The following is a 21,207-nucleotide window of genomic DNA, read 5'->3' on the forward strand; positions in this document are numbered from 1 at the left end:
GCATATATTCTCAGGAGGAGATAGGGAAGAAATCTCAGTTTGCACGTGTGTAAACTTTAGTGTACTGCTAAGTAACAATATCATTCAGGGCAGAAATCCTGTGGGATTGGCAGCATTATGGTTGTGATTGAGCCTGTATCAGGCTACTGCATAACCTACATTGATTTTATTCAAAGTGTCTGCTTAAGTTAAAATATTACTTTATTGGCTATGCAACAGTGCACTTTTAGAACCTTTACAGTACTCCTTTAGAAAGGAGTTTCCCAATCCTGCTTCTCTACTAAGCCAGCACTGTGCATTGTTTTTGTCTTCCCAGCCGTTATGTCTTTGTTAATCAGCTCAGGAGTTTAGTTATGTGTGTTACTACACTGCATGGCACATCATGTTCATTGCAGATATATTTCAGGACAGATGTACTTTCACAAAGAACAGAGAAATTAGACTTTTTGTGCTATATCTGTTGAATATATTAAACAGGCCAGATTCACACAAGGTGTCATTTTGTACAAATAAATTCAAAGCAAGCCAACATATCCAAAAAGCAAGCAAAAGAGACAGTCACAGAAATATTTTATTATTGTTGTTGCTGCTGCTAATGATTTTAAATAATGCCTGATAACGTCGTCTTTCTCCTGCACCCACAGCCATCCCACACGTTACAGCTTCAGGCGTCTTATCAGTTTAGATTGCTGTCCCTGAGAGGTATGAAACATCACCTGATGGATGTAAAAGGTTCTTGAAGCAATGCATGCTTATTATTAATCAAATCAAATCAAAGTTTATTTGTCACATACGTAGTCATACATGCTACAACTAGCAGTGAAATTTTGCTTACATGAAGGGTATTGTAGAGATAGAGAATCTAAAGATATAAAGATAAATAATATAACTAAGAGAAAACAGTGGACCACTATTACAATGTAAACAATGTATATATGTTCATCACAATTGGTATAGGGGATGGTGGTAGTGAGCATTGTATGGTTGATTGTAAAGTGCAGTGTATAGTTGAGAGCAAAGGTGAGTAGAGAGCATAGATTAGTAGTGAGTGGAGAGCACTGACTCACCTAAATGCACTCTTATCCTTGGCTGCCCATGCTTAGTGCATCATAACCCTGTGATTTACTTGTAAAAGGGGAACATAATCCAGTAGAGGAAACAATGCCAGGGTCGCTGTTTGACTCTCCCACACTTATGTGAATGCAAACCTTTGTTTTTTCAATGCCATAAACAATGCATTTCTAATATCTCTTGTGTTCATTCCATATATAATTGGGTTCAGAACGGGAAGGATTGTAAAAATCATTATACCACAAACTTTTTGTGCATTAGGAGGTATATTCTGGAAACGATATGAAAGAACGCCAAAAATACCAACTATTTCAAAGAGACTAAATGTAATCAGCTGTGCTGAGCAGGTATTTACAGCCTTTTTTCTAGCATCAGATTGTGAATGGGAAATGCAGGTTTTGAGAATCTGGGCATAAGAGAATACCTGAATACTCACACTAACCACATGCATAAATCCAGTCAAAACTAAGCCATATATATTGTTCACAGTAATATCACCTACACATGAGAGTTGTACTAAGGCCATATTTGAACAATACACATTAACAATAAATGTCTTGCACTTTGGCAGTCTGGCCTGAAGAGCAAACAACACGACCTCTAATGCAATGTCAGTGCCCCATGCCAGAGCTATAACACCTCCAACTGTAAAGGGTGTCATGATAGAGTGATATCTGAGTGGCTTGCATATTGCTATGTAGCGGTCAAATGCCATGGCTGCCAGGATAAAATAAACACCACCTGCATACAAATGCAGAATGAATCCCTGTAACACACATGTTGGATAATAGACAACATTTGACTGAGTTACAATATCGATCAGCAGTCTGGGAAGGAGAGTGGTGATTCCTACTAGATCTGCTAGTGGAAGGCTGAACATTATGTAGAACATTGGCTTATGAAGGCTTTGTTGTGTCAAAATGAGTGCTAGGATGATTCCATTACATAACACTGAAAAAAAGTAGATCAGAGTCCCAGTGAAGAAGACAGGATATACAGCCTCTGGAAGGACATCAAATTTGGCAATCTGAAGACTCCAGCTAAAGGTGTCATTTGAAAATTGGGCTTCCATTAAAATCTGTGGAACAATCAAAAATGTAAGAGAAAAGTTACACATTTCCAAAATATTTTTATCCTAGTATTTATCTAGTAAATTATATATTTTTTCTTTGATTCAATATTGGAGCAATATTTTACTCCTTGAAAATTCTTCATTATTTGGACTACACATTTTGGACACTTTTTTTGTATTCTGTATGGAACAAAGCCTTTCATCAATAATGACACCAAATGTAAGATTGTCATAATGAAAAATGTAGGTACATTTTAACAAATATAACATGAAATAATAAAAAAAAGTTTGTAAAAAATCATAGAAGGCCCTGTTCCTGTTTTAGCTTACCATTGGCTTAGCCTTTGTTAACTTCAGGCAACATCAGGTGAATATTTGGCCAGTAAAGTAATGAAATGCACAGATCTTCTAGTGGCATCAATAGTGAAGCACAATGGCACATTTATATACAGTTAAATCCTCCAGAGACTATGCCAGTGACTCACATGTAATGCCAGAGAACCGTCGGCAAAATCTGTTTAAAGTCTATAAAAAGCCCCCAGCTGTCTGGAAATTTGTATGTTTTGTTTGAAACTACTAAACTACTTTAGGTGATTATGACCTCATTAACATTTATTAAAGTGTAATGTGAATGCACATGTGGAGTGAGTTACATCAGTTGGCTGCTCCTCATACCAACCCCAGTTTCTACAGTCCACCAAGCTATTGTTAGCAGTAAACCTCTGTGGGTAGATGCCCTGTAAACGGTGCACTAGTAAATGTAATAGGTTTCCCTCTTCCTTTAATTGAGGGTGGCCTAGTCCACTTGAGTTTGGCGCATACTGAATAAAGGTCCTAAAAGGTTGGATGTTGTCAGTGAGAGACACAATGCATTATAGCTGATACATTTACCATACTTCATATATTTCATTTAATTACATTTTCATTTTGACAGCATAATTTAAGTCATTTCAAATGAAAAGAGACATCTCTTTTTTTAGACAATGGAATTATTTAATTATATTTTGATGACACATTTGAAGACAGTACCAGCATATTGTTTTTATGTTAAATCAGTCTACATATTCATAAAGGTTAAAGCTTTCACATTAGCTTTATGTGACTGTGACCTTTACTTTTTTCAAGACCAAAAAAAAATGCATTTCTAATGTCTTTTGTATTCATTCCATATATAATTGGATTGACAACTGGAGGAATTGTGAAAATCATTATACCACACAATTTTTGTGCATTAGGAGATATATTCTGGAAATGATATGAAAGTATTGTACTGGTAGAGACTATTTCAAACAGACCAAATGTAATTAATTGTGCTGAACATGTATTTATAGCCTTAATTTTAGAATCAGACTGAGTGTGGGAAAGGCAGGTTTTGAGAATTTGTACATAGGACAATAACTGAACACCCACACTAACTACCTGCATAAATCCTGTCAAAACCAAGCCATATATATTGTTCACAGTAATATCACCTCCACACGAGAGACGCACCAAGGACATATTATCACAGAACACATTAACAATATATGTCTTACACTTTGGCAGTCTGGCCTGAAGAGCAAACAACACGACCTCTAATGCAATGTCAGTGCCCCATGCCAGAGCTATAACACCTCCAACTGTAAAGGGTGTCATGATAGAGTGATATCTGAGTGGCTTGCATATTGCTATGCAGCGGTCAAATGCTATTGCTGCTAGGACAAAAAGTACACTACCTGCATACAAATGGAGAAGGAAACCTTGTAACACACATGTTGGATAATAGACAACATTTGACTGAGTTACAATATCGATTAGCAGTCTGGGAAGGAGAGTGGTGATTCCTACTAGATCTGCTAGTGGAAGGCTGAACATAATGTAGAATATTGGCTTATGAAGGCTTCGTTGTGTCAAAATGAGTGCTAAAATGATTCCATTACATAACACTGAAAACAAATAGATCAGAGTCCCAGTGAAAAAGACAGGATATACAGCCTTAACATGGCTTAATGTTAAGTTAATAACATAAATACAGAAAATACACACTGTTCCATGTTTTGTATCAACAGTTCTTTTTTTTCCCACGTCATACATTAATATATGCATGACTAAAGTGAAAATATGCAAGGTAAGCTAAATATTGTGGAAACTGAATCCTTCAGTCAACTTAAATTTCATGAACAATGTCTTATTACATGTATCTTATGGCTGATACATTTGTAACCAATCCAAGCAAGTCAGTAACAAGTATGTTGTGAATGATGAAACTTCTTTTGATTCTCTGAGGTGCTGTCAATTTATTTTTTGAACAAAATATACATTTATTTGGATTTGTATGAAAAGGAAACTTGGCTTTAAGAAAAAAGGAACTAAGTGAACGATACAGTTGCTAGGCATTGGTTCTTGGTTTAAAACAGACCACTTGTTTCTCCTCAGCTTCCCTTGAATGTAAAGCCAATCAAAAGCCAAAATATAATGTAAAGGAATGAAAATTATAAAGAAAATGAACAGATCTAACATCAAAGTTTACAATCATTTACAATCGTTTTCAGTTCATGCCCTTTACAAATAAAATTACTATTACTGTTTTTTTCACATAAAACATTAAATTGGTTTTACTGATTTTAGAACAGTATATCCTGTTGTTCTTTTTAATAACCAGGGCTATACTTGATATTTTCCTTTTGACAGCATAATTTGTCATTTCAAATGACTTTCTTTCTACAGACTATAGAATTGTTGTTTAATTATATTTTGATGACACATTTGAATACTGTACCAGCATATTGTTTGTTTATATTGAATCAGTCTACATATTCGTGAAGTATAAAGCTTTTCACGTTAGGTTTATGTGAATGTGACCTTTATTTTTTTCAAGACCATAAGAAATGCAATTCTAATATCTTTTGTATGCATTCCATATATAATTGGATTAACAACTGGAGGGACTGTGAAAGTCATTATACCACACAATTTTTGTGCATTGGGAGATATATTTTGTAAACGATATGATAGTATTACAGTAGTGCAGACTATTTCAAACAGAGCAAATGTAATTATTTGTGCTAAACAAGTATTTACAGCCTTGATTTTAGCATCAGATTGAGAGTGGGAAAGACAAGTTTTGAGAATTTGTACATAAGAGAATAACTGAACACCCACACTAACAACCTGCATAAATCCTGTCAAAACCAAGCCGTATATGTTGTTCACAGTAATATCGCCTCCACATGAGAGTTGCACTAAGGCCATATTTGAACAATACACATTAACAATAAATGTCTTGCACTTTGGCAGTCTAGCCTGAAGAGCGAACAACACGACCTCTAATGCAATGTCAGTGCCCCATGCCAGAGCTATAACACCTCCAACTGTAAAGGGTGTCATGATAGAGTGATATCTGAGTGGCTTGCATATTGCTATGTAGCGGTCAAATGCCATGGCTGCCAGGATAAAATAAACACCACCTCCATACAAATGCAGAATGAATCCCTGTAACACACATGTTGGATAATAGAGAATGTTTGACTGAGTTACAATATCGATCAGCAGTCTGGGAAGGAGAGTTGTGATTCCTACTAGATCTGCTAGTGGAAGGCTGAACATAATGTAGAACATGGGCTTATGAAGGCTTCGTTGTGTCAAAATGAGTGCTAAAATGATTCCATTACATAACACTGAAAAAAAGTAGATCAGAGTCCCAGTGAAGAAGACAGGATATACAGCCTCTGGAGAGACATCAAATTTGGCAATCTGAAGGCTCCAGCTAAAGGTATCATTTGAAAATTGGGCTTCCATTAAAATCTGTGGAACAAACAAAAATGTAACAGAGAAATTCCACATTTCCAAAATATTTTTTATCTTAGTGTTTATCTACTAATTTTTTTTTTCTTTGATTCCATATTGGAATAAAAATGAATCATATTTGCTACTTTGTTCCTTGAAAATGTCTTCATTGTTTGGACTACATATTTTGGACTTTTAAAACATTTTTGGTATGCTGTATGGAACAAAGCACTGCTGCCTTACATAACAAAAATCCACAAATAGCTAATAATGATAGCAAATGTAAGAATGTCACAATGAATTATTTAGATATATTTTAACAAATATAACATATGAAATAAAACAAAAAATGTTTATTCTAAAAAAAATAATTCAAGGCTGTTTTCCTTTGTTTTAGCTTACCCTTGGCTTAGCCTTTGTTAACTTCAGGCAACATCAGTTGACTATTTGGCCAGTAAAGTAATGAAATGCACAGATCTTCCAGTGGCATCAATAGTGGAGCACAATGGCACATTTATATATAGTTAAGTCCTCTAGAGACTATGCCAGTGACTCACATGTAATGCCAGAGAACCGTCAGCAAAATCTGTTTAAAATCTCTAAAATGCCTCCAGCTGTCTGGAACGTTGTGTGTTTGAAATTACAAAACTACTACAGGTGATTATGAACGCACTAACGTTTATTAAAGTTTAATGTGAATGTTGTGATTTTTGCCTGTGTGCTGTGGTTGGGTTGTGTTGGCTGTATCTCTTTCTGTTGGTCTTTGTGTCTCCATAACTGGTTTTCCTTCCTATTCTTCACTCACCATTACCAAAGTTTGGCCAATAGCCCATCAAAAGAAGGTTGCAGAGTCATTCCACACACCTGAACAAAGGGGAAACCCTACAAAACAAGTGACAGAAGCACCAAGGCAGGGTTGGAATATTGGGCCAGAGTACTACATCATCTGAGTAACTTTTTTGGAAATTAATTTTGGTCTTCATACTGCATACTGATTTGAGGCCCAATCAGAATGTGAGTAACTTTGTACAGATGATATTTTTATGAATGTTACTGTCTTTGTCTTGTTTGATGTATGTTTTGAAACAGTGCAGCTGGTTACTGAATGGGGTTTCACACTGTTACCTCTGGTTACATCTTTGCCTTCAGGTCATTATTGAAAGACAGGATGCATTGCCAGGCCAATCTCATTCACAAAAATATTGAATGCATGGCTTAATGTTAAGTTAATAACATAAACACAGAAAATACACACTGTTCCATGTTTTGTATCAACAGTTCTTTTTTTTCCCACGTCATACATTAATATATGCATGACTTAAGTGAAAATATGCAAGGTAAGCTAAATATTGTGGAAACTGAATCCTTCAGTCAACTTAAATTTCATGAACAATGTCTTATTACATGTATCTTATGGCTGATACATTTGTAACCAATCCAAGCAAGTCAGTAACAAGTATGTTGTGAATGATGAAACTTCTTTTGATTCTCTGAGGTGCTGTCAATTTATTTTTTGAACAAAATATACATTTATTTGGATTTGTATTAAAAGGAAACTTGGCTTTAAGAAAAAAGGAACTAAGTGAACGATACAGTTGCTAGGCATTGGTTCTTGGTTTAAAACAGACCACTTGTTTCTCCTCAGCTTCCCTTGAATGTAAAGCCAATCAAAATCCAAAATATAATGTAAAGGAATGAAAATTATAAAGAAAATGAACAGATCTAACATCAAAGTTTACAATCATTTACAATCGTTTTCAGTTCATGCCCTTTACAAATAAAATTACTATTACTGTTTTTTTCACATAAAACATTAAATTGGTTTTACTGATTTTAGAACAGTATATCCTGTTGTTCTTTTTAATAACCAGGGCTATACTTGATATTTTCCTTTTGACAGCATAATTTGTCATTTCAAATGACTTTCTTTATAGAGTTCAGAATACTGGCTGTACAGCAAGGTGCCTAATGGCATATATTCTCAGGAGGAGATAGGGAAGAAATCTCAGTTTGTATGTGTGTAAACTTTAGTGTACTGCTAAGTAACAATATCATTCAGGGCAGAAATCCTGTGGGATTGGCAGCCTTATGGTTGAGATTGAGCCTGTATCAGGCTACTGCATAACCTACATTGATTTTATTCAAAGTGTCTGCTTAAGTTAAAATATTACTTTATTGGCTATGCAACAGTGCACTTTTAGAACCTTTACAGTACTCCTTTAGAAAGGAGTTTCCCAATCCTGCTTCTCTACTAAGCCAGCACTGTGCATTGTTTTTGTCTTCCCAGCCGTTATGTCTTTGTTAATCAGCTCAGGAGTTTAGTTATGTGTGTTACTACACTGCATGGCACATCATGTTCATTGCAGATATATTTCAGGACAGATGTACTTTCACAAAGAACAGAGAAATTAGACTTTTTGTGCTATATCTGTTGAATATATTAAACAGGCCAGATTCACACAAGGTGTCATTTTGTACAAATAAATTCAAAGCAAGCCAACATATCCAAAAAGCAAGCAAAAGAGACAGTCACAGAAATCTTTTATTATTGTTGTTGCTGCTGCTAATGATTTTAAATAATGCCTGATAACGTTGTCTTTCTCCTGCACCCACAGCCATCCCACACGTTACAGCTTCAGGCGTCTTATCAGTTTAGATTGCTGTCCCTGAGAGGTATGAAACATCACCTGATGGATGTAAAAGGTTCTTGAAGCAATGCATGCTTATTATTAATCAAATCAAATCAAAGTTTATTTGTCACATACGTACTCATACATGCTACAACTAGCAGTGAAATTTTGCTTACATGAAGGGTATTGTAGAGATAGAGAATCTAAAGATATAAAGATAAATAATATAACTAAGAGAAAACAGTGGACCACTATTACAATGTAAACAATGTATATATGTTCATCACAATTGGTATAGGGGATGGTGGTAGTGAGCATTGTATGGTTGATTGTAAAGTGCAGTGTATAGTTGAGAGCAAAGGTGAGTAGAGAGCATAGATTAGTAGTGAGTGGAGAGCACTGACTCACCTAAATGCACTCTTATCCTTGGCTGCCCATGCTTAGTGCATCATAACCCTGTGATTTACTTGTAAAAGGGGAACATAATCCAGTAGAGGAAACAATGCCAGGGTCGCTGTTTGACACTCCCACACTTATGTGAATGCAAACCTTTGTTTTTTCAATGCCATAAAAAATGCATTTCTAATATCTCTTGTGTTCATTCCATATATAATTGGGTTCAGAACGGGAAGGATTGTAAAAATCATTATACCACAAACTTTTTGTGCATTAGGAGGTATATTCTGGAAACGATATGAAAGAATGCCAAAAATACCAACTATTTCAAAGAGACTAAATGTAATCAGCTGTGCTGAGCAGGTATTTACAGCCTTTTTTCTAGCATCAGATTGTGAATGGGAAATGCAGGTTTTGAGAATCTGGGTGTAAGAGAATACCTGAATACTCACACTAACCACCTGCATAAATCCGGTCAAAACTAAGCCATATATATTGTTCACAGTAATATCACCTCCACATGAAAGTTTCAGCAAGGACATATTATCACAGTACACATTAAAAATCAGTGTCTTGCACTTTGGCAGTCTGGCTTGAAGAGCAAACAACACGACCTCTAATGCAATGTCAGTGCCCCATGCCAGAGCTATAACACCTCCAACTGTAAAGGGTGTCATGATAGAGTGATATCTGAGTGGCTTGCATATTGCTATGTAGCGGTCAAATGCTATTGCTGCTAGGACAAAAAGTACACTACCTGCATACAAATGGAGAAGGAAACCCTGTAACACACATGTTGGATAATAGACAACATTTGACAGAGTTACAATATCGATTAGCAGTCTGGGAAGGAGACTGCTGATTCCTACTAGATCTGCTAGTGGAAGGCTGAACATAATGTAGAACATTGGCTTATGAAGGCTTCGTTGTGTCAAAATGAGTGCTAGGATGATTCCATTACATAACACTGAAAACAAGTAGATCAGAGTCCCAATGAAGAAGACAGGATATACAGCCTCTGGAGGGACATAAAATTTGGCAATCTGAAGGCTCCAGCTAAAGGTGTCATTTGAAAATTGGGCTTCCATTAAAATCTGTGGAACAAACAAAAATGTAACAGAGAAATTCCACATTTCCAAAATATTTTTTATCTTTGTGTTTATCTACTAATTTTTTTTCCTTTGATTCCATATTGGAATAAAAATGAATCATATTTGCTACTTTATTCCTTGAAAATGTCTTCATTGTTTGGACTACATATTTTGGACTTTTAAAAAATTTTTAGTATGCTGTATAGAACAAAGCACTGCTGCCTTAAATAACAAAAATCAACAAATAGCTAATAATGATAGCAAATGTAAGAATGTCACAATGAATTATTTAGATATATTTTAACAAATATAACATGAAATAGAACAAAAAAAAGTTTATTCTAAAAAAAGTAATAATTCAATGCTGTGTTCCTCTGTTTTATCTTACCTTTGACTTAGCCTTTATTAACTTCATGCAAATTCAGTTGACTATTTGGCCAGTAAAGTAATGAAATGCACAGTTCTTCCAGTGGCATCAATAGTGGAGCACAATGGCACATTTATATATAGTTAAGTCCTCTAGAGACTATGCCAGTGACTCACATGTAATGCCAGAGAACCGTCAGCAAAATCTGTTTAAAATCTCTAAAATGCCTCCAGCTGTCTGGAAGGTTGTGTGTTTGAAATTACAAAACTACTACTGGTGATTATGAACGCACTAACATTTATTAAAGTTTAATGTGAATGTTGTGATTTTTGCCTGTGTGCTGTGGTTGGGTTGTGCTGGCTGTATCTCTTTCTGTTGGTCTGTGTTTCTCCATAACTGGTTTTCCCTCCTATTCTTCACTCACCATTACCAAAGGTTGGCCAATAGCCCATCAAAAGAAGGTTGCAGAGTCATTCCCCACACCTGAACAAAGGGAAACCCTACAAAACAAGTGACAGAAGCACCAAGGCAGGGTTGGAATATTGGGCCAGAGTACTACATCATCTGAGTAACTTTTTTGGAAATTAATTTTGGTCTTCATACTGCATACTGATTTGAGGCCCAATCAGAATGTGAGTAACTTTGTACAGATGATATTTTTATGAATGTTACTGTCTTTGTCTTGTTTGATGTATGTTTTGAAACAGTGCAGCTGGTTACTGAATGGGGTTTCACACTGTTACCTCTGGTTACATCTTTGCCTTCAGGTCAATATTGAAACACAGGATGCATTGCCAGGCCAATCTCATTCACAAAAATATTGAATGCATGGCTTAATGTTAAGTTAATAACATAAACACAGAAAATACACACTGTTCCATGTTTTGTATCAACAGTTCTTTTTTTTCCCACGTCATACATTAATATATGCATGACTAAAGTGAAAATATGCAAGGTAAGCTAAATATTGTGGAAACTGAATCCTTCAGTCAACTTAAATTTCATGAACAATGTCTTATTACATGTATCTTATGGCTGATACATTTGTAACCAATCCAAGCAAGTCAGTAACAAGTATGTTGTGAATGATGAAACTTCTTTTGATTCTCTGAGGTGCTGTCAATTTATTTTTTGAACAAAATATACATTTATTTGGATTTGTATGAAAAGGAAACTTGGCTTTAAGAAAAAAGGAACTAAGTGAACGATACAGTTGCTAGGCATTGGTTCTTGGTTTAAAACAGACCACTTGTTTCTCCTCAGCTTCCCTTGAATGTAAAGCCAATCAAAAGCCAAAATATAATGTAAAGGAATGAAAATTATAAAGAAAATGAACAGATCTAACATCAAAGTTTACAATCATTTACAATCGTTTTCAGTTCATGCCCTTTACAAATAAAATTACTATTATTGTTTTTTTCACATAAAACATTAAATTGGTTTTACTGATTTTAGAACAGTATATCCTGTTGTTCTTTTTAATAACCAGGGCTATACTTGATATTTTCCTTTTGACAGCATAATTTGTCATTTCAAATGACTTTCTTTCTATAGACTATAGAATTGTTGTTTAATTATATTTTGATGACACATTTGAATACTGTACCAGCATATTATTTGTTTATATTGAATCAGTCTACATATTCGTGAAGTATAAAGCTTTTCAAGTTAGGTTTATGTGAATGTGACCTTTATTTTTTTCAAGACCATAAGAAATGCAATTCTAATATCTTTTGTATGCATTCCATATATTATTGGATTAACAACTGGAGGGACTGTGAAAGTCATTATACCACATAATTTTTGTGCATTGGGAGATATATTTTGTAAACGATATGATAGTATTACAGTAGTGCAGACTATTTCAAACAGAGCAAATGTAATTATTTGTGCTAAACAAGTATTTACAGCCTTGATTTTAGCATCAGATTGAGAGTGGGAAAGACAAGTTTTGAGAATTTGTACATAGGAGAATAACTGAACACCCACACTAACAACCTGCATAAATCCTGTCAAAACCAAGCCTTATATATTGTTCACAGTAATATCACCTCCACACGAGAGTCGCACCAAGGACATATTATCACAGAACACATTAACAATATATGTCTTACACTTTGGCAGTCTAGCCTGAAGAGCAAACAACACGACCTCTAATGTAATGTCAGTTCCCCATGCCAGAGCTATAACACCTCCAACTGTAAAGGGTGTCATGATAGAGTGATATCTGAGTGGCTTACATATTGCTATGTAGCGGTCAAATGCCATGGCTGCCAGGATAAAATATACACCACCTTCATACAAATGTAGAATGAATCCCTGTAACACACATGTTGGATAATAGACAACATTTGACTGCGTTACAATATCGATTAGCAGTCTGGGAAGGAGACTGCTGATTCCTACTAGATCTGCTAGTGGAAGGCTGAACATAATGTAGAACATTGGCTTATGAAGGCTTCGTTGTGTCAAAATGAGTGCTAAGATGATTCCATTACATAACACTGAAAACAAGTAGATCAGAGTCCCAGTGAAGAAGACAGGATATACAGCCTCTGGAGGGACATCAAATTTGGCAATCTGAAGGCTCCAGCTAAAGGTATCATTTGAAAATTGGGCTTCCATTAAAATCTGTGGAACAAACAAAAATGTAACAGAGAAATTCCACATTTCCAAAATATTTTTTATCTTTGTGTTTTTCTACTAATGTTTTTTTCTTTGATTCCATATTGGTATAAAAATGAATCATATTTGCTACTTTGTTCCTTGAAAATGTATTCATTGTTTGGACTACATATTTTGGACTTTTTAAAAAAATTTGGTATGCTGTATAGAACAAAGCACTGCTGCTTTAAATAACAAAAATCCACAAATAGCTAATAATGATAGCAAATGTAAGAATGTCACAATGAATTATTTAGATATATTTTAACAAATATAACATATGAAAAAAACCAAAAAATGTTTATTCTAAAAAATTAATTCAAGGCTATTTTCCTTTGTTTTAGCTTACAATTGGCTAAGCCTTTGTCAACTTCAGGCAACATCAGTTGACTATTTGGCCAGTAAAGTAATGAAATGCACAGATCTTCTAGTGGCATCAATAGTGAAGCACAATGGCACATTTATATACAGTTAAATCCTCCAGAGACTATGCCAGTGACTCACATGTAATGCCAGAGAACTGTCAGCAAAATCTGTTTAAAATCTCTAAAATGCCCCCAGCTGTCTGGAAATTTGTATGTTGTGTTTGAAACTACCAAACTACTTTAGCTGATTATGACCTCACTAACATTTATTAAAGTGTAATGTGAATGCACATGTGGAGTGAGTTACATCAGTTGGCTGCTCCTCATACCAACCCCAGTTTCTACAGTCCACCAAGCTATTGTTAGCAGTAAACCTCTGTGGGTAGATGCCCTGTAAACGGTGCACTAGTAAATGTAATAGGTTTCCCTCTTCCTTTAATTGAGGGTGGCCTAGTCCACTTGAGTTTGGTGCATACTGAATAAAGGTCCTAAAAGGTTGGATGTTGTCAGTGAGAGACACAATGCATTATAGCTGATACATTTACCATACTTCATATATTTCATTTAATTACATTTTCATTTTGACAGCATAATTTAAGTCATTTCAAATGAAAAGAGACATCTCTTTTTTAAACAATAGAATTATTTAATTATATTTTGATGACACATTTGAAGACAGTACCAGCATATTGTTTTTATGTTGAATCAGTCTACATATTCATAAAGGTTAAAGCTTTCACATTAGCTTTATGTGACTGTGACCTTTATTTTTTTCAAGACCAAAAAAAATGCATTTCTAATGTCTTTTGTATTCATTCCATATATAATTGGATTGACAACTGGAGGAATTGTGAAAATCATTATACCACACAATTTTTGTGCATTAGGAGAAATATTCTGGAAACGATATGAAAGTATTGTACTGGTAGAGACTATTTCAAACAGACCAAATGTAATTAATTGTGCTGAACAAGTATTTATAGCCTTAATTTTAGAATCAGACTGAGTGTGGGAAAGGCAGGTTTTGAGAATTTGTACATAGGACAATAACTGAACACCCACACTAACTACCTGCATAAATCCTGTCAAAACCAAGCCATATATATTGTTCACAGTAATATCACCTCCACACGAGAGTCGCACCAAGGACATATTATCACAGAACACATTAACAATATATGTCTTGCACTTTGGCAGGCTGGCCTGAAGAGCAAACAACACGACCTCTAATGCAATGTCAGTGCCCCATGCCAGAGCTATAACACCTCCAACTGTAAAGGGTGTCATGATAGAGTGATATCTGAGTGGCTTGCATATTGCTATGTAGCGGTCAAATGCTATTGCTGCTAGGACAAAAAGTACACTACCTGCATACAAATGGAGAAGGAAACCCTGTAACACACATGTTGGATAATAGACAACATTTGACTGAGTTACAATATCGATTAGCAGTCTGGGAAGGAGAGTGGTGATTCCTACTACATCTGCTAGTGGAAGGCTGAACATAATGTAGAACATTGGCTTATGAAGGCTTCGTTGTGTCAAAATGAGTGCTAGGATGATTCCATTACATAACACTGAAAACAAGTAGATCAGAGTCCCAGTGAAAAAGACAGGATATACAGCCTCTGGAGGTACATCAATTTTGGCAATCTGAAGGCTCCAGCTAAAGGTGTCATTTGAAAATTGGGCTTCCATTAAAATCTGTGGAACAAACAAAAATGTAACAGAGAAATTCCACATTTCCAAAATATTTTTTATCTTAGTGTTTATCTACTAATTTTTTTTCATTTGATTCCATATTGGAATAAAAATGAATCATATTTGCTACTTTGTTCCTTGAAAATGTCTTCATTGTTTGGACTACATATTTTGGACTTTTTAAAAATTTTTAGTATGCTGTATAGAACAAAGCACTGCTGCCTTAAATAACAAAAATCAACAAATAGCTAATAATGATAGCAAATGTAAGAATGTCACAATGAATTATTTAGATATATTTTAACAAATATAACATGAAATAGAACAAAAAAAAAGTTTATTCTAAAAAAAGTAATAATTCAATGCTGTGTTCCTCTGTTTTATCTTACCTTTGACTTAGCCTTTATTAACTTCATGCAAATTCAGTTGACTATTTGGCCAGTAAAGTAATGAAATGCACAGATCTTCCAGTGGCATCAATAGTGAAGCACAATGGCACATTTATATATAGTTAAGTCCTCTAGAGACTATGCCAGTGACTCACATGTAATGCCAGAGAACCGTCAGCAAAATCTGTTTAAAATCTCTAAAATGCCTCCAGCTGTCTGGAACGTTGTGTGTTTGAAATTACAAAACTACTACAGGTGATTATGAACGCACTAACATTTATTAAAGTTTAATGTGAATGTTGTGATTTTTGCCTGTGTGCTGTGGTTGGGTTGTGCTGGCTGTATCTCTTTCTGTTGGTCTGTGTTTCTCCATAACTGGTTTTCCCTCCTATTCTTCACTCACCATTACCAAAGGTTGGCCAATAGCCCATCAAAAGAAGGTTGCAGAGTCATTCCCCACAACTGAACAAAGGGAAACCCTACGAAACAAGTGACAGAAGCACCAAGGCAGGGTTGGAATATTGGGCCAGAGTACTACATCATCTGAGTAACTTTTTTGGAAATTAATTTTGGTCTTCATACTGCATAATGATTTGAGGCCCAATCAGAATGTGAGTAGTATGTTCAAACACAGCCTGTGTGTTCCAACTGACCTTTTACAAGCATGGATTGAGTTACATCGGTTGGCTGTTCTGCTTTAATAACAATATATGCTCAAAAAAGTCAGTTTCATTGAATCATTTAGGTTATGAATGCTACTCACAGCATTTATTACAAGAGATGTCCATTACATGCACAATTTATCTGGTTTATTCAGTAAAGTTCTGTTGTGTATAACTATGTACAGATGTTCTTTTTCTGAATGTTACTGTCTTTTTCTTGTTTGATGTATGTTTGGAAACAGTGCAGCTGGTTACTGAATGGGGTTTCACACTGTTACCTCTGATTACATCTTTGCCTTCAGCTCATTATTGAAAGACAGGATGCACTGCCAGGCCAATCTCATTCACAAAAATAATGAATGCATGGCTTAATGTTAAGTTAATAACATAAACACAGAAAATACACACTGTTCAATGTGTAATATCAAAGATTCCTTTTTTTCCACGTCATACATTAATATATGCATGACCAGAGTGAAAATATGCAAAGTAAGCTAAATATTGTGGAAACTGAAGTCATCTTAAATTTCCAGAATAATGTCTTATTACAGGTATCTTATTGTAACAGGTAATACCCATATACATTAAATTTCTTTTAGTGTGCTGTGTGCCTTTTAAGGTTACTGCCTCTGCATGATTGGGAATCTCATGAGATATTTAACTCCTGTTTCTTCTTGTTTGAATAAGAGTGGCATATGTCATATGGCTAATTTGTGATGCCCCTCATTTTAATTCCTGGACTGTAACTTTTTAAACGGATTGAGGCTGAGGCTGTAGAAGTTTTGTGGTGCAAAGGATTTTTCCTGTGCTGTGTTTTAATGTAATTGAGAATAATTATGTCTTTAACTTTATAAAGGACATTACTTTGGGGAGCCAGGAGATTTTGGTCCTGAATTACAAGTCATGATAGGTGGTAAGAACATCCATATGGTGGAGTTACAAACCCGATATTGGTTTTGAAGTGCTCCATTTATGTATGTGCCTGCTTGTTTGGCTTTAGGTGATTAGAAGACTGGTATACCGAGTAAGTAACATATGTGAATGGGTAGGCTAATGTTAAGGGTTTATGGGGAATTGTATCATGCTTTAATTTCACTTGTGGTGTTTTACTGGATTGAGCCTGTTGTGCATCAGAGAAAGCCACTGTTTTGTTTTTTTTTCTCTCTGCAGTTTTCTTTTGATTTGTTTCTTTTTTTGGCTTTTCTTCCTGTATGGATGGCATGTATTTTTAATTGCTCTTAACTTAGTTATCGGTATTACTGTTAGCGTTTGTTCAGTGTTGTCGGTGGTGCTCCACAGTTGGGGAAGGTGTTTGGAACAGGTGGTGATTAGTGCTAATGCTGCTACTACAGAGGCGAAACTGGTGGAAAAAAAGGTGCATTCTTGTTTTAATTTTGAAGTGTGCTTTATTTTTAGTCCGGGATTTAATTAGATTTCTTTTATATGCGCAGATTTCTGATAGCTTGGGCAATGTGGTCGCTGTGCCTTACTGTACTCTGGGTATTAGTAATCCCAGGACATGTAGCCCTTAACCACATTATCCCCACTGAATTTTGTATGTTGCAGGTGATTACTGAAATCATTAGTTGTTGATGTGATTGTATTTGAATTCATGTTATTAAGTCATGTTTTAATTATATTTCTTATATGAATCAATAAACGATCTATGCATCAGTTTCTGCAGTCCACCAATCTATTACTAAACCTCTGGGTGTCAAGACCCTGTATATGGTGCTTTAGTAAAGGTAATAGTTTAACTCTTTCTTTGAGGGGGGCCAAGTTGACTTGAATTTGGCACATACTGAATAAACATTTTTTCATACTTCATATATTTCATATACTTAATGTTTTCATTTTGACAGCATAATTTATCATTTCAAATGAAGAGAGACATTTCTTTCAATAGACAATAGAATTGTTATTTAATAATATTTTGGTGACACATTTGAAGACAGTATCAGTATATATAGATAGATAGATAGATAGATAGATAGATAGATAGATAGATAGATAGATAGATAGATAGATAGATAGATAGATAGATAGATAGATATATTATGAATTAGTCTACAAATTAATAAAGTATAAAGCTTTTCACATTAGGTTTATGTGAATGTGACCTTTATTTTTTTCAAGACCATAAGAAATGCAATTCTAATATCTTTTGTATGCATTCCATATATAATTGGATTAACAACTGGAGGGACTGTGAAAGCCATTATACCACACAATTTTTGTGCATTGGGAGATACATTTTGTAAACGATAAGATAGTATTACAGTAGTACACACTATTTCAAACAGAGCAAATGTAATTATTTGTGCTAAACAAGTATTTACAGCCTTGATTTTAGCATCAGATTGAGAGTGGGAAAGACAAGTTTTGAGAATTTGTACATAGGAGAATAACTGAACACCCACACTAACAACCTGCATAGATCCTGTCAAAACCAAGCCATATATATTGTTCACAGTAATATCACCTCCACACGAGAGACGTACCAAGGACATATTATCACAGTACACATTAACAATATATGTCTTACACTTTGGCAGTCTGGCCTGAAGAGCAAACAACATGACCTCTAATGCAATGTCAGTGCCCCATGCCAGAGCTATAACACCTCCAACTGTAAAGGGTGTCATGATAGAGTGATATCTGAGTGGCTTACATATTGCTATGTACCGGTCAAATGCCATGGCTGCCAGGATAAAATATACACCACCTCCATACAAATGTAGAATGAATCCCTGTAACACACATGTTGGATAATAGACAACATTTGACTGAGTTACAATATCGATTAGCAGTCTGGGAAGGAGAGTGGTGATTCCTACTAGATCTGCTAGTGGAAGGCTGAACATTATGTAGAACATTGGCTTATGAAGGCTTCGTTGTGTCAAAATGAGTGCTAAAATGATTCCATTACATAACACTGAAAACAAGTAGATCAGAGTCCCAGTGAAAAAGACAGGATATACAGCCTCTGGAGAGACATCAAATTTGGCAATCTGAAGGCTCCAGCTAAAGGTGTCATTTGAAAATTTGGCTTCCATTAAAATCTGTGCAACGAACAAAAATGTAACAGAGAAATTCTACATTTCCAAATTATTTTTTATATTAGTGTTTAGCTACTAAATTTTTTTTTCTTTGATTCCATATTGGAATAAAAATGAATCATATTTGCTATTTTATTCCTTGAAAATTTCTTCATTTTTTGGACTACATATTTTGGACTTCTTTTTTTTTTTGTATGCTGTCTGGAACAAAGCACTGCTGCCTTACATAACAAAAATCCACAAATATCTAATAATGATAGCAAATGTAAGAATGTCACAATGAATTATTTAGATATATTTTAACAAATATAACCTGAAATAAAACAAAAAATGTTTATTCTAAAAAAAATAATTCAAGGCTGTTTTCCTCTGTTTTAGCTTACCCTTGGCTTAGCCTTTGTTAACTTCAGGCAACATCAGTTGACTATTTGGCCAGTAAAGTAATGAAATGCACACATCTTCCAGTGGCATCAATAGTGGAGCACAATGGCACATTTATATATAGTTAAGTCCTCTAGAGACTATGCCAGTGACTCACATGTAATGCCAGAGAACCGTCAGCAAAATCTGTTTAAAATCTCTAAAATGCCTCCAGCTGTCTGGAACGTTGTGTGTTTGAAATTACAAAACTACTACAGGTGATTATGAACGCACTAACATTTATTAAAGTTTAATGTGAATGTTGTGATTTTTGCCTGTGTGCTGTGGTTGGGTTGTGTTGGCTGTATCTCTTTCTGTTGGTCTGTGTTTCTCCATAACTGGTTTTCCCTCCTATTCTTCACTCACCATTACCAAAGGTTGGCCAATAGCCCATCAAAAGAAGGTTGCAGAGTCATTCCACACAACTGAACAAAGGGAAACCCTACGAAACAAGTGACATAAGCACCAAGGCAGGGTTGGAATATTGGGCCAGAGTACTACATCATCTGAGTAACTTTTTTGTAAATTAATTTTGGTCTTCATACTGCATACTGATTTGAGGCCCAATCAGAATGTGAGTAGTATGTTCAAACACAGCCTGTGTGTTCCAACTGACCTTTTACAAACATGGATTGAGTTACATCGGTTGGCTGTTCTGCTTTAATAATAACATATGCTGAAAAAAGTCAGTTTCATTGAATCATTTAGGTTATGAATGCTACTCACAGCATTTATTACAAGAGATGTCCATTACATGCACAATTTATCTGGTTTATTCAGTAAAGTTCTGTTGTGTATAACTATGTACAGATGTTCTTTTTCTGAATGTTACTGTCTTTTTCTTGTTTGATGTATGTTTGGAAACAGTGCAGCTGGTTACTGAATGGGGTTTCACACTGTTACCTCTGGTTACATCTTTGCCTTCAGGTCATTATTGAAAGACAGGATGCACTGCCAGGCCAATCTCATTCACAAAAATAATGAATGCATGGCTTAATGTTAAGTTAATAACATAAACACAGAAAATACACACTGTTCAATGTGTAATATCAACAGTTCCTTTTTTTCCACGTCATACATTAATATATGCATGACCAGAGTGAAAATATACAAAGTAAGCTAAATATTGTGGAAACTGAAGTCATCTTAAATTTCCAGAATAATGTCTTATTACAGGTATCTTATTGTAACAGGTAATACCCATATACATTAAATCCCTTTTAGTGTGCTTCGTGCCTTTTTTGGTTACTGCCTCTGCATGATTGGGAATCTCATGAGATATTTAACTCCTGTTTCTTCTCATTTGAATAAGAGTGGTGTATGTCATATGGCTAATTTGTGATGCCCCTCATTTTAATTCCTGGACTGTAACTTTTTAAACGGATTGAGGCTGAGGCTGTAGAAGTTTTGCGGTGCAAAGGATTTGTCCTGTGCTGTGTTTTAATGTAATTGAGAATAATTATGTCTTTAACTTTATAAAGGACATTACTTTGGGGAGCCAGGAGATTTTGGTCCTGAATTACAAGTCATGATAGGTGGTAAGAACATCCATATG

General features: G+C 35.1%; 6 protein-coding genes and 1 pseudogene across 6 annotated transcripts; all 7 read right to left on the bottom strand.

The window, feature by feature from the left end:
* Positions 1-1,192: 1,192 nt before the first annotated feature.
* LOC118242565 (olfactory receptor 52B2-like) lies at positions 1,193-2,143 on the bottom strand. Its single transcript, XM_035534341.1, has one exon. The coding sequence runs from the start codon at positions 2,141-2,143 to the stop codon at positions 1,193-1,195; it is 951 nt and encodes a 316-aa protein (XP_035390234.1).
* A 1,083-nt stretch (positions 2,144-3,226) lies between these two features.
* On the bottom strand, positions 3,227-4,212 carry LOC118242566 (olfactory receptor 52B2-like). The gene is made up of 2 exons (XM_035534342.1): positions 4,208-4,212; positions 3,227-4,127 (listed from the first exon to the last, which is right to left on the bottom strand). The coding sequence occupies exons 1-2, from the start codon at positions 4,210-4,212 to the stop codon at positions 3,227-3,229; spliced, it is 906 nt and encodes a 301-aa protein (XP_035390235.1).
* A 757-nt stretch (positions 4,213-4,969) lies between these two features.
* On the bottom strand, positions 4,970-5,920 carry LOC118242567 (olfactory receptor 52J3-like). Its single transcript, XM_035534343.1, has one exon. The coding sequence runs from the start codon at positions 5,918-5,920 to the stop codon at positions 4,970-4,972; it is 951 nt and encodes a 316-aa protein (XP_035390236.1).
* A 3,151-nt stretch (positions 5,921-9,071) lies between these two features.
* Positions 9,072-10,022, bottom strand: LOC118242568 (olfactory receptor 52J3-like). Its single transcript, XM_035534344.1, has one exon. The coding sequence runs from the start codon at positions 10,020-10,022 to the stop codon at positions 9,072-9,074; it is 951 nt and encodes a 316-aa protein (XP_035390237.1).
* A 2,044-nt stretch (positions 10,023-12,066) lies between these two features.
* LOC118242569 lies at positions 12,067-13,017 on the bottom strand (annotated as a pseudogene).
* Positions 13,018-14,168: 1,151 nt separating this feature from the next.
* LOC113567731 (olfactory receptor 52J3-like) lies at positions 14,169-15,119 on the bottom strand. The gene has a single exon (XM_026995825.2). The coding sequence runs from the start codon at positions 15,117-15,119 to the stop codon at positions 14,169-14,171; it is 951 nt and encodes a 316-aa protein (XP_026851626.2).
* Positions 15,120-18,278: 3,159 nt separating this feature from the next.
* LOC118242570 (putative gustatory receptor clone PTE03) lies at positions 18,279-19,229 on the bottom strand. The gene has a single exon (XM_035534345.1). It carries the CDS (start codon positions 19,227-19,229, stop codon positions 18,279-18,281), a length of 951 nt encoding a protein of 316 aa, XP_035390238.1.
* Positions 19,230-21,207: the final 1,978 nt, after the last annotated feature.

Source organism: Electrophorus electricus, chromosome 15, assembly GCF_013358815.1.
Source record: "Electrophorus electricus isolate fEleEle1 chromosome 15, fEleEle1.pri, whole genome shotgun sequence".
Lineage (NCBI taxonomy): Eukaryota > Metazoa > Chordata > Actinopteri > Gymnotiformes > Gymnotidae > Electrophorus > Electrophorus electricus.